The sequence below is a fragment of the Balaenoptera musculus genome, chromosome 15 (assembly GCF_009873245.2).
Source record: "Balaenoptera musculus isolate JJ_BM4_2016_0621 chromosome 15, mBalMus1.pri.v3, whole genome shotgun sequence".
Lineage (NCBI taxonomy): Eukaryota > Metazoa > Chordata > Mammalia > Artiodactyla > Balaenopteridae > Balaenoptera > Balaenoptera musculus.
In genome coordinates this window covers 80,272,729-80,291,075 of record NC_045799.1, presented here as the reverse complement: position 1 = coordinate 80,291,075, position 18,347 = coordinate 80,272,729, and the positions used below count along the sequence as shown (strand labels likewise).

At 48.6% G+C, this 18,347-nt stretch overlaps 1 protein-coding gene across 6 annotated transcripts in view; it reads left to right on the top strand.

Moving 5' to 3' along the window:
* CUX1 (cut like homeobox 1) overlaps positions 1 to 18,347 on the top strand; it is a 373,348-nt gene that overhangs the window by 78,806 nt on the left and 276,195 nt on the right. For all 6 annotated transcript variants that reach the window (XM_036824618.1, XM_036824617.1, XM_036824616.1 and 3 more), the window contains exon 2: positions 1,765 to 1,875. In XM_036824618.1, the coding sequence (XP_036680513.1) occupies positions 1,765 to 1,875 (111 nt within the window). The remainder of the gene's footprint in view (positions 1 to 1,764; positions 1,876 to 18,347) is intronic.

The following is an 18,347-nucleotide window of genomic DNA, read 5'->3' as shown; positions in this document are numbered from 1 at the left end:
TTTGTTTTTCTCTAAGTTTTCTGCATCTGTGTGTGATTGGAACCAAACATCAACTTTACTTTTTTTGTCGTATTTCAATATTGGCTTTTTACCCCCTTTCTTGAAGTCTCCTTTTATAACTTCTGCTGCTGCTGCTTAAATATAGATGTCTAAGTCCTCCTCCTTACCAGATTGTTTATATTTTTGAGAAGCCTTCTGCTTATCTGCGATTGCTCTCTCCTCTGTCTCCATCCCCACGCTGCCACATTGGTTTCAGTTGCTCTTTTTTTCCCCCCCTGCCTTCACTTGACTGGGATGTGTTTCAAATGTGGTCTATCAAAATGTGCAGTGTTTCCCTCTTTTCTGCAGTAGCTTTGACATCTGTTCTTGAATCCGAGCCCACGTTATTCTTTTGGACTTGCTTGCCCAAGAATTGCCGCAATGCCAGAAGCGCGGAAGGAGGGAGCGAGTGCGGTGCGGTGGCATCTCCCCCACCCCTTTAAAAACTCTCTGCCATTTCCAAGTTGACAGCACCCTAGATGTTTGTTCCAGCACTCTGCCGCCCCGTCTGGCCGCGGCCCACCCTGTAGCGGAACGAACGAAGTGCTCAGCAGCAGGGCTCGCAGACGCCTTTGGTTACTTCCGCCAAAAAGGAAGCCGGGTGGGTGGAGGGTGGGTGTAGAAAGCCTCTTGGCTTCCTGGATGTCTGTGCCTGGATCTTCAGCTTGGAGTTTCCTCGCCTTCCCTAGCTCTGCTGGGCCTCGGGGCGACAGGCTGTACCACGGAGAAGCCACTTGGAGCCGCCGCTCGCATCCTAAGCGGAATGTGCCCGTGTGTGTCTTTAGTAGCCAAAGCCACCCAGTACGAAAATGCGACTCTCGGTGGCTTCGGGAACGTGTCCTTGCACTCCTGCTGTCCGCCCAGGACACCACCCTCCTGGGCCCATCTGCCGCAGGCTTGTTTCAAACAGAGCCTCTTGGCTTCTCCTCCCAGAGCTTCCAATGCTAGGACACAGGTTCTCTGACGCTCTGAGTGTCGGTTTGTTGTGTGCGACAGAGGTCCTCTCACGGGAGACCCACTCCTGGTGGTTCTCAGAGTCTCAGGGGCAAGTCTAAGGGTTGGGGGATAACACTGTTTCCAGGCGCCTCACTTCCCAAGTTGACACGACGCTGGAGATCCTTATTCTTGGGACTTGCCTCTTAAGGTCCCTTTTGAAAACAACTAACAGGCCCTGAACATGATGTCTGGCCTGTAGTAAGCCCGCAATAAGTATCTGTTGAACGAAAGCAAATCAGATGTGACTACAGAAGATGCCAGGCCCAGAGAGTCAGACAGGATGCCCCGGGGAGCAGCCCGGAGTCAAGCAGCAGGACTGGGGCCCAGAGACGTGGCAGGAAAGATGCTCGTGAAGAACAGAAGCGAGTGACTCCGGGGAGGGGTGGTGTTTGGGCACTGGCTTGACTCTGGTTTTAGCAAAGAAAAATGCATCTGCGTGTCCTGTCATAGGAGCAGTCACTTGTGATGCGCGATACACAGCGTGTCAAGCCGAGCGGGTTTGGTTTTTTCAAACCAGTCAGTGCACGGGGGCAGATGGGAGCCTCCTGGTGGTACCCAGGTCCCTTTCCGCTGGCCCCCAGCCCCTCCTGGGCCACGAGGTGGTGACCCCTGGAGCCACGGGCTCCCCCACCGCCCCGCCACCCGGTGCCCTGGTCAGGTACAAATGTGCCCTCCTCCCGTACAAAGTGCAATTACAATCTCGCCTTCCCTTTTTGTTTCTCTCCGCAGAGGGAACTCGATGCCACCGCAACAGTATTGGCGAACCGGCAGGATGAAAGCGAGCAGTCGAGAAAGCGGCTCATCGAGCAGAGCCGAGAGTTCAAGAAGAACACTCCGGAGGTGAGCAGCGTCTCCCTCCCTGGCTCTCAGCAGGGGGGGTCTTACCGTCCTAGCGTTCGGAGGGTGTGTCGTAAGCATTTCGTTCCTGGCAGATGGGGCTGTCTGCTCCTTCCTTTCGGCTGCCCTCGGCCCCAACAGCGAGCCCCTGTGCGGGCTGGGGGCCAGATGAAAGCCCGAGTGAATTCTAGACGCAGCTGCTGAACCAGCTGGGTAGCCAGGGGCAGGGCCCCAGCCCCTCCGTGCCCGTGTGCTCACGTCTGTAGGCAGGACCTCACCCCGGGTCCTTAGGGAGCATGAGTAGAGGGGCAGAGCCGGGTGGCAGGGCCTCAGAGGGGCCCCTGCAGGCTGCACGCATCCAGGGACGCAGTACGGCGACGCTTCTTGCGAAACAGACATTTAGTCTGGTCTGGCCTTTTACTTGCCTCTGTGTTTCCTAAAATATGCTTTAAAGGGCACTGGAACTGTGCTCTTCGTGAGCTCCTAATTTTTCTTTTTTGGAAGTATGTGTTCAGAGGACAGTGTTTAGAGTGGCCGGGGCAGCCTTTTCCTGCCCTATTTTCTCGGTCCCTTGTTCCCTGAGTCCTTGTCAAAGGCTTCAGAGGAAATAAAAAGACAGGAGAGTTTTACAGACAGTTGAGCAGACGTGAGGATTGCTTTCCGGGAGCTTCTGCCAGTTGGAGCCACAGTGGTTCTTGTGCCATGGGCTCGTACCCAGCCTCCTGCAGCCTCCACTCAGGTGTGGGTGTGTGGCGGGTGTTCAGAGCTTCAGCCCTGGCTCCCAGGCCTCCAGATTCTTCCATGGAGAACAAAGGAACAGGCCTGGCAGAAAAGCTGCTTTCTGGGAGGGATGCTTCTGACTTTTATAGTAGTCCTGGAAAATGGTGTGTGAATTGAATTTGCTTAAAAGTGGACCCATTTTAAGTGCTCCAAAGGAGCTTGCTGTTTAAGGGAGTGTTATCGTGAATCATTTGGGGAAACAAGTAATTAACCCTCTATTTTCAGAATAAATATTTTAGGAGAAGAAAATCGTGGTAGTCCAGTGGAAAGAAATAAGGCTCTAGGGGCAGACCCACCTAAGGGTTTTAAATTTTAGATTCATTGCTTACCCTCTCCACCCCACCCTGCCCTGAAACGTGGATCCTCCGTGTTGTATCAGGACCAGACGCGCGGGTCAGAGTGATTCAGGCTTGGGGTTGCTGTCCTCCATGCCACTGGGGGCTGGGGGTGGATTGCTGGTCTCCACGTTCCACCTCGTCGTGTCATGAGCAAAGGCAGGAGCAGAGAAGGCAGTCGGGCGACAGGCCACCTTCCTCCTCTTGGGCTGTTCAGAGCAGACCTTCCCGGAGGGTCTCGCTGCGGGGTTTCTTGCGCTCTTGTCTTTGACTTTGTTTCCCTAGACCAGCCCGGGTCAGGTGTGTCTCTCGAGCCACCTTCAGCACTGATCTAGCAACTAGCTGTCACCGCTGTCCTGTGTTCTCACTGCCCTTCCCTTGGTGACCGTATGTCTGGGGGTGGCCGTAGAAAAATCTAAAAAAGAAGGGCAAGGTCATGCTTCTGAGACGTCAGACAACAGTAGGTAAATATAATTCGTCCTGTGAGGAAGTGCCGTGAAGAGAACTGGATTCCTGGGTGTTCCTCTTGGGTCCCAAGGTCCTGTCAGCTAAAGGTGGTGCCAGCCGAGGAAGGGCGTGTCCCCTCCGGCCACCTCAGGCTCAGTGACCGGGCCCCGTCCCTCCATTGACATCTAAACAGGGCTCGTCTGGCAGGAACTGGCCACCAGCTCCCATCCGTGGCCTGTGCTGAATCCCAAGCCAGTTGCTTGATGAAACCTAGCCTCAAACTTTGCATTTTATCTCCTAATCCCAGTAAACAGAAGAGGCTTGGGGGGGAGCAGCCTGGTGGGGAAAAGCCATTTGGGGCATTGCTTTCCAGGGCACGTTTTGTTTGTTTGTTTGTTCTTGATTTTTTTTTTTTAATTTGTTTTTATTTTTATTGGGCTACAGGATATGGGTTGGGAAATATCTCTGCAAGTTTTGCCAGGGCACGTTTTTAGACACCGTCTTCCACGGAGAAGGGGACACAGAACCCCGCCTGGAAGGGATGGACGTCGCCACCCTGCTTGTCCCTGGTTCTGCCAGCTGGTCGGGGCTGGTGCCCTCTCGGGCTCCTCCTGCCACAATCAGGAGGCCTCGCTGCGGCACAGATTTCCGAGACGCGTGGAAGGGTGAAGCCGCTCACCGGCTCTTGCCCTGTTGTCTCCCCCTGCATTTCCCGATCCCAGACCCACCCTTGAATTTGGTGTGGGGTTCCCATGGGAACTTGAGGCAAGACCCCGTAGAGAAGACAGTTTCACCTGTGCTGCCAGCCATCCAGAATCTTCTGTAGATTTGGAAACCTCTTAAGGCTGCAGTGGAGGTGGGGGTGGGTGGCTTCAGCAAGGTCCTCCGGGGTACGTGATGGCGGTGCTTGGGGGTCCTATGGTATGGCGGTGTGTGGGGGCTCTGATGAGTGTGAGGCCTGGGACCCAGGTCAGGTATCGGGTCATCACTTTGTTTGGAGCTTCAGTCCAGAGGAGCCTGACCCGTCTGTGACATCAGTCATTTCTTCTGATTATTAAACAACTGAGGACAGAGTAACACTTACTGTCGAGGGAACACTTCTGGAAATTGGACGTGTGAAGGTGAAGGTTGCCTAGAACTTTGTTCTCAGGGGTAAAGAAAAAGAGTTGGCTTGTTGACGGGGGCGGCATCTCTGGGTGTGGACACAGACCAGCATCCTCATGCCTCACACAGTCGGCCGAGTGACTGTGGCTGGCTGGCGGGGCAGAGCCAGGGCCAGTGGTCTTGCTGGTGTCACACCAAGTGCGTTGATTCTGGATGAAAACCCTGATGTCACTCTTTGTTCCGGGAAAGGAGAAACTGTCCTTCCAGGGTCTGTTGAGTGTCTAGTAAGTCTAATAGGCAGGTTCAGGCTTCAAGGGGCAGTCAGAGGTGAGTGAGGCTGTCTGCCGACAGGGAGTTTGTGTTTTTCTGGACTGGTGCTGCCCAAGGGCAACTGGGAAAGCCCAGATCCAGGGGTAGGAGTGTGTGTTGGGTGGGGACGTGGGCGGGTCAGTGCCCAGCCCACCAGCCAGGAGCACAAGAGGCACCGAGGAGGCCAGAGCCTTGACGATATTTTGTTTAGAATGAAGTTCTTTCAGTTTCAGTTTTATGTCATTAAATGAATACATTCCTAGTCAATTGATATTCTTGCTTCTGTCTTTTTAAACTCAAAATTGTAGTTAATCTGAAGGAGAGGCAGTTACTCTGCATATGAAGTTTCATGCCTTTCTTTGACTCAGAAAAGAGTCCCTTTCGAAGAAAAACGTTTTAAATTTGAATTTTGTGACTAAACATGCATTCCCTATTGAGTTTATGATTGATAATTGAACGTAAAAGACTGGGGGGTATTTCTAGGTTGTTTCACTTTTTATATTTATTGCTGCAGGTGACTTACTGGCTGGTGTCACTGGGCAAATGACTTAACCTCCCAAAGTCTCAGTTTCATCATCTGTAAAAAGTATAATTGGCAGGGCCCAGCTCACAGGGTTGCTCTGTGTATGTAGTGTTTGTGTGTGTGTGGTATGTAGTGTGTGTAGTATGTGATGTGTGTGCAGTAAGTAGTGTGTGTGTGGTGGGGGGGATGGGGAGAGCTCCACACAGGCCCAGCACCGAGAGTCTAGTACGTGTTTGTTACGAGCATTAACTTGGAAAACATACTATGAAACACATGAGATAGTTGTTTTCTGCTCCTCAAAGCCAGCTCAAGGAACTTAAAAAAAAAAAAAGACCCACAACAAATATAGGTTGTTTTCACCCAGAGTGTTCCAAAAGTTGGTTTGTAATAACAGTTAATCATTTTCCAGGTATTTTTGAGCACCTTCCACGTGCCAGATGGTTTGGCCCTGGGGATAAAATCCTATCCCCGTTCTTAAAAAGTTCCTTATATTCTTACCAAGCAAGTACGCCATCCTGATAAGGCATGTTAAGTATAGGACAGTGTCTCTGGAATCTTCTGAATGCAGACTTTCCCCCAGAAACACTCTTAGATCAATGTTGGTAAATTCCAAGCCGCATGTGTCACAGTGATTCTTACTATAGGTGAGCAGGGCTGCTTTTTGAGCCTCGGTTCTCAACCTTTGAAGCATTGGGGAAGGACCTGCCCCCTGAGAAATGCACACGTTTGCACATAGTTTAGTCTCTCCTGGACCGCCTGAAACTCATCCAGGAGCCCCTGGCTTAATTCACAGCTGCAAGGCAGGCGTTGGTGGTCTCAGTGGTCTCAGCATATCACTCTGGGAGCTCTGTATGTGTCTCCCCCTTCACCTTCCTCCTAGTTGTGCCCAGACTGGGAGGGGTGGGAATGAAAGATGGGGGAAAGGGGCTGCGTGAGAGATGAATGCTGAGGGCTTGACCTCTGGGCAGAGGCCACTGCACTTCGGGCCCCGGGCTGGATTTTGGGGACCAGGAGGTGGGTAGAGGAACTGGGCCACCCCCGCCGATGAGGGGCCCTGCAGGCTGGCGGCAGGGGCAGGTGCCTCCATGCTGGGTGGCACGTTCTTCCTGCCCGAGGCTGGTGAAGAGCATGGCTAGGCTGGCGGCAGCTTTCTCGAAGCTCTTGAAGCCTGGTGGGGTTGGAACTGTGGGTTCAGTGCAGGCCCAAACCCCGTGCCTTTTGCTTTTCTGTTGCTTTGATCAGAGAGCCAGGGTGCGGGCGGGATTACCTTTGATGCCTCTGTGTTGATAAACCTAATGGCAGATTAGAGGACCAGGGGTGTGGAGGGCCCTGTCCAGAACCCGCCTAGGGCACACGCGACTCCTTACTCCTGGAAACTGAGTTACTTCCCATGGCGGGTGGGGGACGGAGATAGGGACAGCAGCGCTAGGGTTTCATGATTCTACCGAGGAATTGCTTTCTTCTTGGTTTTCTGTTTGGTTAACTTTTAAGTTTGCTCCTGGGACCAACGTTTGTCTTGACAAGGATCTCACAGCTGCTACTCGGCCAGGCAGGGACTCGAAAGCAGGCAGCCTGGCCCCTGAGTTGGTGCTTTTAGCTGCCTCCTCGATGGGCTGAGCACCTGGAGCGGTGCAGGCCCGCAGAGTCAGGTCACGGGAGGCTTGCAGGGGGTGCCGTCCCAGCTCAGCGGCTCCAGCTATTTGAATGTGATGCTCGACTATCAGAAGAAGGGTCTGCAGTGTTAGACTTGCTTCCAGATGGAGCACAAGGGATGGTTTTTGTTTTGTTGCCTTTCTTTTGAACAACAGAAGAACCATCCTTTATGGGGAGGAGGAAAGGAAAACCTCCGACTGGAGATGCCGCAGTTTTACCATAAAACCATCTTTGGGCCTCATTTTTGTCCTGGAGAGTGTCCAGCTCCTAACCCAGAATGTGTCTTAGGCACCTGACTGTCAGACTTTGCTGGATTAATCTATGTTTCCTGTGAAAGGGGTCACATCTCTTCCGTGAGGTTGAAAACTCAGCTGCAATTCGGGAGCTCTCCTTGGTCATTTTTTCCCATGATGTATTTTTGCCTCAATATTTCTTGCTCTCTTGAGTGTTAATCCTCGTGACACCTGGTCCACCAGGCTCACATCCTGGGTCTGTTTCCCGCATTTCTCCTGCGCAAATGCACGTGGCCTCTTTCTCCCGTCACCATCTCTCGCTCCCGTCGTGACAGACAGAGCTCGGTCCCCGCCCTGACCGGGGCACAGCTCCCTGACCACCCTCCATCCCCGATGGGGAAGGTGGCCCTGGGCCTGGCGCCACCCACAGCCTCACAGCCCCGCCTCCCTGGTCAGCAGGCCTGGCTCCGTGAAGGGAACGTTCTCTTTCCTGCTGACATAACCGCCTGTTCGCGGGCGTTCATTTCCTGAGCGCCAGAATCTTAATTTGCCCTCTCTGTCTCTGGCTGGAGTGTTTTTCTGATTTTTACATTCTTAGGAAACCGTTATAGAATAGTCAGGAGTCCTCTTGACATACAACTCGGGAAGCAATCTTACACCATGGGCTGAAATGAACTAGATTTGTGGATTTCTCCCCAACTCTGGCAGGTGGGGGCAGGGCGAGGGCGCCTTCTTTCGGAAAGTCCCCAGTCACTTTCTTATTGATCAGGATGGACTCCTCCTGAGTGAGATATGAAGTCGCGTGCCCCCAGCCCGTCTCCTGCACGCGTGAGCCAGCTGCTTGCCTTCTGCGGAGGTGAGGGGAACAGAAGGACGGACGGAAAGACGCTGCAAACTTTGTGGCTCCTTTTGCGCTCCCTGTGAGAAAGGAGTCAGCAGGCTGGGGGAGGGAAGGAGGGGGCAGTAATATAGTTGTGGCCCGGGCCCAAATGCATTTAGTCACTGCCTCTACAGCCTTTATATAGACACTGCAGGGAGTGACTCAGCCTGGAAAAAGAGCGTCACTTAAAAATAAAGTTGCAACTCAGATGGACACGTCCTGCACAGGCTGCCTTGAGACGGCGTGGCTGGGGCTCGGTGAGAAACCTGGCGGGGGCGTGTGGGGTGTGTCTTTGCCCCACATGGCCCTGCAGGGGTCCCAGGCCGGTCAGGTGGCCAAGGTGAGGATGGTCGTTACAGCTGCATCGTGGAATTGGCATGAGGATTAAACGAGCTCACGTATGACTCCCCAAGCTTTTTAAACTATCAAACAGTGTTCAGACGTTCTTCGCTACAACTGGACATGCTTGCGTGTTGAGCAGTGACTGAATTCTTCGCTCTTCTCTTGTTTTCAGTAAATTGACAGACTATAGAGGCCTGTGTGGCCTCTGTGTTTGCTTCCGTCCCCATGAGAATCAAAAGAGAGAGTGCACATGGGAGACTAGAAATGCGAGCTTAGTTTTCCTGGTGTCTCACTGGACACGGGAATACGTTCATTGACGACCCACTGCACTGATTTGACAAACTGTGACTTTTTTTTACTAGTTTAATCCCACTTTATTAAATACACATAATCATACAGAGCCCAAAGCCTGGAGGGTTAAACACCGAAATGCTCATCTTATATTATTTCTGTAGTGAGTAGGGGAGGGGTACAGGTGGCATTCATTGTCTCCTTTCTGTTCTTCTATACTGTCAACAAATTGTGACTTTCTTTTTAAACCATAACTAGGACTTTTTTTTTTTTTAAGTTTTATTGGAATACAGTCACGGTTTCTTGTTTTTTAAGTTTTATTTATTTATTTAGGCTGTGCTGGGTCTTCGTTGCGGTGCGCGGGCTTATTTGCGGTATGTGGGATCTTAGTTCCCCGACCAGGGATCAAACCCAGGCCCCCTGCATTGGGAGGGCGGAGTCTTAACTGTCGGACCACCAGGGAAGTCCCAACAAATTGTGACTTTTAAAGAGAAGGGCAGACCAGACGTGCCCGTAGGGACACGGGCCTTTCAGGTAGGGTAGTGATGGGGAGGAGGCCTGTAAGCTTGAAGACCAGGGGATGCAGGCGGACACCATCTAGGAAGACGGACACCCCCAGTGCCCCGCAGACCACTCACATCGGGGATCCAGGAATCTAGACGCAGCCCCTCTGCTGAGTCTGCAGCTCTGGTACAATTACTTCCTCCCACTTCTGAAAGGGAAAGACCTGCCGGACGGAGCTGTGACTCCATCCATCATGTGTATTAAGCTGTGCACCTTGAGCACCGTGGACGCTGGGTGATCATATTTATAGCATTCGTTTAGGAATCTTTTCTTTACAAAACAGAATCTTTAAAATATATATTAATGCATATGTGTGGAATCTAGAAAAATGGTTCAGATGAACGTATTTGTAGGGCAGGAATAGAGACACAGACGTAGAGAACGGACATGTAGACACAGTGGGGGAAGGAGAGGGTGGGATGAACTGGGAGATTAGGATTGACATAAATACACTACTATGTGTAAAGTAGATAGCTAGTGGGAACCTGCTGTATAGCACAGGGAGCTCAGCTCAGTACTCTGTGATGACCCAGAGGGGTGGGATGGAGGGTGGGATGGGAGGGAGGTCCAAGAGGGAAGGGATATATATGTATACGTATAGCTGATTCACTTCATTGTACAGCAGAAACTAACACGACATTGTAAAGCAACTATTCTCCAATTTTAAAAAATGTGAACTATACTGCTGTACAAGATTCATTTCTCAAACAGGCAGATAAAATTTTACTTAACACTTTAATTTTATTTTCTGTACAGAATTTTTCAAAAATTTCAAGAACTGCCTTTCTTTGGCAGTTCCTCAAAATGTTAAACACAGAATTACCCTATGACCCAGCACTTCCACTCCTAGGTATATATCCAAAAGAACTGAAAACATGTCCACGCAAAAACTTGTATGTGAATGTTTATAACAGCGCTATTCAAAATAGTCAAAAAGTAGAAACAACCCAAACGTCCATCAAGAGATGAATCAATAAACAAAATGTGATATATCCATACAATGAATATTATTCAGCTATAAAAAGGAATAACATGTTATAATATAGATGAACTTTGAGTCATTTTGCTCAGTAAAAGAAGCTAGACACAAAATGCCACATGATTGCATTTATATGAAATGTCCGTAATAGGCAAATCCATAGACGTAGATTAGGGGTGGCCAGGGGGATGGGGAGTGACTGCTGATGCTTATGGGGTTTTTTGGGGGATGATGAAAACGGTCTGGAATTAGATAGTAGTGATGGTTGCACAACTTTGTGTATATGCCAGACACCACTGAACTGTACACTTTATTTATTTTTATTTATTTTTTGGCTGTGTTGGGCCTTCGTTGCTGCACACGGGCTTTCTCTAGTTGTGGCTCGCGGGCTCTAGAGTGCAGGCTCAGTAGTCACGGTGCACGGGCTTAGTTGCTGCATGGCATGTCAGATCTTCCCGGACCAGGGCTCGAACCCGTGTCCCCTGCATTGTCAGGCAGATTCTTAACCACTGCGCCGCCAAGGAAGCCCTGAACTGTACACTTTAACAGGATAAACTTTATGGTATGTGAATTATATCTCAATTAAGGTTTTTTTGTTTTTTTTTTTAATGCCTTTCTTTGTGGGGTGTGGGAAATCCCTGCACAGGTGGTCTGTTCACTTGTTCTCTCTTATCCTCTGAAGAAATTCCCTACATAAAAGGGTCTTGTGGATTTCATTTGGGCAGTGGCCAGCTTAGCTTGGAAAAGGCTGCTCCAATATTTGGCCAAATTATAAAGCCCAAATAATCAACTTGGTTGTTTAATCATTCCAGAATCACCCACCGTTAAGTTGTAAGAAGACTTTAACTAGAAAAAGTTTAAAAATTAAAAGTGAACTTTTAACTGTTACCAATTAAACTCTTTAAGCCAGTTTATCAACCCAAGAGGTTATTTTCTGGTTTCTTCTGGGTCCCTAGGAGAGAAAACCTGCCTCGAGGGTGATAGATAGATAGAGTAATGAATGCAGCTCAAACGTCATTCAGCCCCCAGTTGGTAATGGCTGGTGGCCACGTTATTCCCCCTCATTCCAGAGAGACCCTGCAGTACGCTCCCAAGGCACCAGGGAGGCCTCTAGAGCAGAAGAGGACTTAGCTCAGACTTGGACACATGGAGTGAGTCTAGCTCCATGGCTCAGTGGCATTGGGACAGAAACTTAACCTCTTCCTCCATCTGCAAAAATATATTCTGCTTACTTCAAGAGGTCACGTTGAGGAACATGTGAGATTTCTGGAAAGTAAATGGCCAGTCCTGGGCTGGAGTGGAGTGGACAGCCAGTAAGTGGTGACCAGGATGTTTGGGCTAAGTTACCTTGACCAAGATCACCAGGCATTCTGGGACGCAGACCCCATATGTATAAATGGAACTGACAATATCCCAGCTGCTGGGCAGGTGAAATGAATTCAATTGTAAGGAACATATAGTAGGTGCTCAATAAACACTCTTCTTCCTGCATTCTTTCCTCCCTCCCTTCCTTCCTTCTGAGCCCTTTCCTGGGCCAGGGGCCATCTGAGGTTCTGAGATACAAGACACTGAGAGAAGGTTCTGGCTCATGTGGGGAGCAGGCAGACAGTGACCACGTAAACAAATGACACACAGGATAATTTCAGGTGGTGACAAGAATGAAAACAGGACAGTACGGCAGTGAGTATGGATGGGTGAAGGATCTTCAGGAAGTTAGGACAGTTTCTTGAATCAAAAAATGGAAAATGACCCTTTGCATAGCTCCCTGCTATCCTTGCTGAATTTGGGCAGATTGTTTAGCTGCGGGGTCCCTGTAATTTCTTTCAGCTAAAAGCCTGATGGCCTGTGTTTGCTCTTATCACTCAGTGACTTTGTGACACCAGATTTGGTCCCTCTGCTTCCTAAGACCGGGAGCTTTTCCATTTGGATGTCAGAAAGTTCGGTCGGTAAACATTTGAGTTGGAGGGAGGCCTTGTTTTGTTTGACTGCCTTTGGCCCAGAAAAGTGAACTCGTAGGTAATCAATGAAGAGTTAATCTCTCGTTCTGTGTTGGTTATACAGGAAGCAGGCAGAACTGCTCGAGGAGCCCTGACCTGGGGGCCGCGCGTGGCATCTGCAGAGCCCTCAGGCCCCGCTTGCTTTCCGGGAGCGGCCTGTCCCGACTCACTCACTGAAATGTCTCAGGGCTGCCGTTCCCTTTCCTTCCTGAGCCCGTGTGCCGCTTCCTCTATGCGTCTAGCAGTTTTCAAAGGGCCATTTTAAGTATAACAGACAGATTCTCTGAGAGTTTAATAGCTGTCAGAAGGAAAAGGTTGTAATTAGATGCATGTGGCGTGGAAGTTTAGTCGAGACCACTCTGAGTTGTATAACCTCCGAGCCTCCGTTTTCTCATCCAGAAAATGGGAGCGATGACGACTCTCGCAGGGTAATTATGAGTCAGACAGAACGCTGTAGACGGACCAGAGTAACCTTGGCAAATAGCGGGAGCTCAATAAATGGCCTGTTGAGTGTATGTTATAGAAATCTAATCTTTTAAAAGGGGAAATTGTGTTCACGAGTGAATGTTAAAGCTATAAATGAACACTAAAATTTAAAAAAACAAAACAAAACTTTTTTTGGGGGGCAGGGGGGCCTCGCCGCTCGGCACGCGGGATCTTAGTTCCGACCAGGGATCAAACCTGTGCCCCCTGCAGTGGAAACAGGGGGTCCTAACCACTGGACCGCCAGGGAAGTCCCCCCACACAAAAATACTCTTAAAGCATTAAGTAGACCTGTAGGTCTATAAGCTATAGACCTAGTTTCTAGGGCAGACTTGAATAGATTCAGTAAAATTAAAATACACTCCTTCCATATGTGTCTAGATGGTCATTTTCTCTCCCTTTGCATTGGTGCTACTGTTCATGGAGTGGAAATACTTGCCTAAACTCTCTCTTTGGTAGCTCTTCTTTGGGAGCAGCCCGTAGCTTGTCTTTCTGGTCAGTAACCTCAACCGAAGTACATTTTGGGTAGAGAATGTCATTCTACATAGGATGTAGTAATAACCCGGGTATAGACAGGAGCTCACAGCTCTTCTCAGTAAACATCCTCGTTGTGTGCAATTTGTTAGGTATGATGGTTAAATGGGAAAGCCATAAAATTTGGTTGAAATTGCGGTGAACTGTTATCTATTAATATTTATCGAGTACTTACCAAGAGCCAAGCATTATGCCAAGTGCATCACGGTCACCCAAGGAGGTGGGTGTCCTTAGTGCCACTTTACAGAGTGCAAACCACCTGCCTCCCAGGCAGACAGACTCCCAAGAACGAGGCCATAACCACTGCGCCAGACTGTCCCCTTTTAGCTTCCGAAAGTCGATTTTTAGTCAGTTAATTGTAAGCGGTTTCTCTTCTGTTAGTTAAAAAAACAACCAAAAAAAAATATTTTTTGAGTTATCGCTCTGAAGTGACGTACTCATTTAAAGGGTGTTGTATGCGCTGGGTGTGCGTTTTGTGGGATTATACCCAGGGAAGAGCGGTTAGGCTAAAATCTGGCCTTTACTTGAAAACACTGGTTACCTTACGGGAATTTTTATAACCCAAAGCACAGGAAAATCTCCCCTTCTGTTTTGAGATTTTTGTCAGTCAAGAAAGAGACAGATGACAGGTCCTGCTGACCCTGAGATCTGTTGTCCTAAGTTTTTCTATCTTTGCCCAAGGGGGCTACGGGCGGGAATAGTTGGGGCTAATCATTGAACACTGATTTTTTTTTTTTTTTTTTCCATTCCGTGCGGCATGCGGGATCCCAGTTCCCCGACCAGGGATTGAACTGGGGGCCACGGCAGTGGAAGCACGGAGTCTCAACCACTGGATCGCCAGGGAAGTCCTGAACACTGATTATTGACTATTGTCGGCTCTTGGTTTTAACTTGAAAATGTGAGTTGCAGAAAAAGTAATTTACAGGGAGCATTACGCGCCTACCGTGCAGAGTGTGATAATTTTCTTTGTGGTCCAGTATTTTAACAGGAATACATTATGGTATTGTTGATACAGTTAAAAGGACAGTTGTATCGGGAATCAGGACACTTGGATCCCGATTCTGGTTCTGCCACTGACTGGATTTGAAGGCTAAGCAGACCAGGTCCCCTCTGTTGTTTGATGGCCGTGCAGCGTGGCCGAGATCCGAGGGCGCTTGGGCTGGGCCCACTCCCTCCCCGTCCGGCTCACTCCTGTTCATCCTCCATGGGCCCAAGACTTCTGGGCTGCCCTTTCTTCTCAATAGGCCTCACCTACTTTACCTCTTGCAGTTTTTCTATTCAGAATTCATTCTGCACACAGCAAAATGTCATGGCGATCCCATTGTATGTGGGTTGGGGTGTACCCGGGCAGCTCTGTTTTGAGGGCTCTGGTCACTGCAGGGACACAGCGGGAAGAGCTCATAACAACAGCTGACACTTCCTGAGCGCTTACTGTGTACCGAGCACTGTTCTAAAGACTTGAACTCTATTGGCTGATTTAACACACAGGATCCCTGTGAAGTACGTATAATAATATTTCTCTCCATTTCAACGAGAGGAAAACTGAGCCCCTTAGAGGAGGGAGGAGGTCCACTAGGGCGTCACAGCTCAGAAGCAGAGAAGCTGGCTGGAGGTTGGGAATGCAGGCCCGCTGGCGGCAGGTCTGAGGCCCCTGGGGTGGGATGGGTCCCCGGAGCCGCCTCCCCTGCCCCACACAGCCCCCCACTGCCTCCCGGGCAGCCAGACTCCCCAGCACAGTCCGGGGAGGGCACAGAGGCTGGATTACTTCTCACATGGGTAACTTGCATCCTGGGCCACTTCAGCTGCAGGGCACCCCCTTGGCGGTTCCCTACTTCACATTTAAAAGGTCACTGTTGTAGTTCCGAAGTCCAGCTGGGGCCCCAATTTCACCCTGTATTTATTCATCCGTTCACTGTCTCCGCACTGTTGCCAAGAGCGTCTGCTGTCAGGTATCCTGAGATTGGACAGTTAGTGACAGTTGTCTTCCTGGGGGACCCCCCCACCACAGCCTTGGGGAGGCGGGGCAACCTCAGCTCCTAACACCTCCCACTCCGCCTTCAACATTATGTCACAAGAAGCTCTTGCATTTGTAAGGTACTGGGTAAATTTTAACCTGCAAACATTTTGAGTCAAACAGACCCTGGCACACACATCTTCCAAGAACTTCTTGTGCGAGGGAGTGACCCTTGGGTAGAAAGACCCAGAAGGTACAGCTGCCTTTGCCTCCCCTGGGTCCCACTCACAGGCCTCATACAGGATTTTACCTGCATGACATAGTTCTTTTATATGCAAAGCCGTGTGACCGGGTTTATTATTATTATTTTTTATATGAAGTATTTCTAGCATACCAAAAAGCATAAAAACAAAACACACGTTTCTGTGCCCTTCATGACGAGTGGAAAGATGTTAACGTTTTGTCCATTTGCTTCTGATGCCTCTTTTTCAAACAGAAATAAACTGTTATATATGCAGCTAAAATTCCACCTCCCTGCCTTCCCCCTCCTTTCTTCCTTAGATATAAACCCATCCTGAAACTGATGTTTCATCGCCATGTGCTTTTTGCATTCCTAGCAATGTTTATGCACTCATAAACAATAGATATTGTTTTATATATATATCTCTATTTTACTATTTACACACATGGTAGGCAAATGGTATCTTGCGATATCTGTATATATCCTCTGCCACCTGGTCTTTTTTAAATTCATTCCACTGTGTGCATGAACCACAGAAGATGTACCCGTCGCCCTCCTGAGATGGCACGTGGATTTTTGGTTGTTGTTGACACTCTTTCTTTATTATTATACCCGTCCTGGGGAGTGGGTTCAGGAATTTACCGAGGTGAACCCCCCAGAAGTGTGGTCCCCGGTCACAGCTTGGCCAGGTGGGTGTTGCCAGTTAGCTGCCCTCAGTGGCTACATGCTGTCATGCCCCCCGTCTCCCAGTACCTGTTCCGGCCACATCCTCATTGGCTTTTGCTGTATTTCCTTATTTCTAACGTGGGAGAACATCCTTTTGTACAATGACTGGCCTATACAGTTTCCTCTTTTGTGTCTTAACTGCTTGTATCTTTTGCCCATTTTCCCATCGGGCTGTTGGCTGTTTTCTTAGCGACTTGTAGGAAATGTTAATATCCAGAATCTGGATCCTTTGTTGCGTGTGTACATGGCTGCTCTCTCCTCCCAGGCCGTGGCCTGTCTTTTCACTGTATTTATGTTGTCCTTGGTCACATGGAAGATTTTAATTTTAATGCCGGTGGCTTTTATTTTTCCAGTTTTTTGATGGAAAGTTTGGGACTTTTAATCTTATTTCAGAAATTCTCCCTATGCTGATGTCATAAAAACAGTCTCCGGTGTTTTCCTTCAACAGTTTTTTGGTTTTGCTTTTTACATCAGGCCTGTAAAGTATTGTGTGTATGGTGACTGGGTGAGGCTATAATTTTATCTTTGTCCATTGAGGGCCCCTCGACCCAGAACCATTTACCGTGGAGTCCCCCTTTCCCGAGGGTTAACTTCCGCACCTCTGCCAGGTACCACACCCGCCCCTAGGCCCCCAGTCTGTCCAACCCAACACTGTCTGGATGATTATTACTATATTATTGCCATGATTATTTCCATACTATTACTAAGTCTTGATATCTAGTAGAGGAAGGCCCATCCTCATGGGTCTTCAAAACCATCTAGACTGTGCTTCCGTATGACTCTTAGAATCATTTATTCAGTGCCATTTGAAAAATTCTGTCGGGATTTTTATTGGAAAAGCGTTGAATTTGTAGATTAATCTGGGGAGACTTTATAAGGTGTTTAGGGTTTGGATGGAATTACTCTAGATCTTACTCTTAGGTGGATTTCATTCCATGCCCGACTCCAGGGATCCATGAAAATGACACACTCTTAACTCACTCTAGTTGGTTGTGTGGATACAAAACAGTCAACACCGAAGGATTGATCATTGTAGTCTGGAGCCAGGCATAAAAATAAACCCCACTCTGTTATCATAGGTGGCTGTGATTAAGATCAGGGGAAAGGTCAGCTGTGGGCCTCCTCACATTGACAGTTTCCTTCAGAAGATTAAGTGGTTCTTCATTTTTGGCCCAGGTCATCAGTAGCTTAAAGCCATTACTGTCTATTGGCTGTTTGGTTTGTCTGAAATATGGGGCTGGTCTCAGCCTATTTCCCTGGGGTCAGGTGTGTTCACATAATCAAAGTGCCGGGACCCCATATCGTATGCGTGTGTGTGTACGTACACAAAGTAGCCTTCTCTGGGGAGGAATGCACAGCGCCAGGATACAGAGATTGTGCCTTTTGTGCCTTTGCATTTTAAAATGTGCGTTCTTTATTAGTAGAGTGTTTTCGAGCTTATTTTTGCGACGGGCTTGTTCAGCCACAGTCACATGTGCTTTGGAAAATGACCGTTTGTGATGCTGTCGACCACATGCAAACTGAAGAAAAATGAAGATGGCTTTTCTGTTGATGTGTGTTCAGGGGTTTTCATGAGCCCAGTGCAGTTCCCATGACCTGTTAGGGGAAGGGCGAAAGCTTCTGTTTCCTTTCATTAAAAGTTGATGACGAGAATATTTGTATTTATTTTGTTTACATGTAAACAACCCATGAAAAGTATTCCATGTATATTCAAATGATTACTTTGCCACAGTAAAGAAAAAAAAAAAAATGCTGGTTCCAACAGTGACAGGAGACCAGAAAAAGAAAAAATGACCCGTGAATAGGGATGGAAGAAATTAAAGTGAAAAATATGACCAGGTCAGGTTGGGCTAATAAAGTGAAGAGTAGAACTTGGGGTTTAATTCTTTTTGCTGTTATAAGGGAAATGTTTATCTTTCTTTCTCTCTTTGTCTTTTCCTTTCAAATCCACTTGTACTTGAAACTAGATAAAATGTTTGACTGTATTAATTTTCTTGATTATAAGTGTGGGAAAGGAGTTCCGTGGTAACCCTTCTTAAGTAAATGAACTCATATGTTAGAACCAAAAGAGTTGAGAGTAATTTTTATTTTAAAATTCTT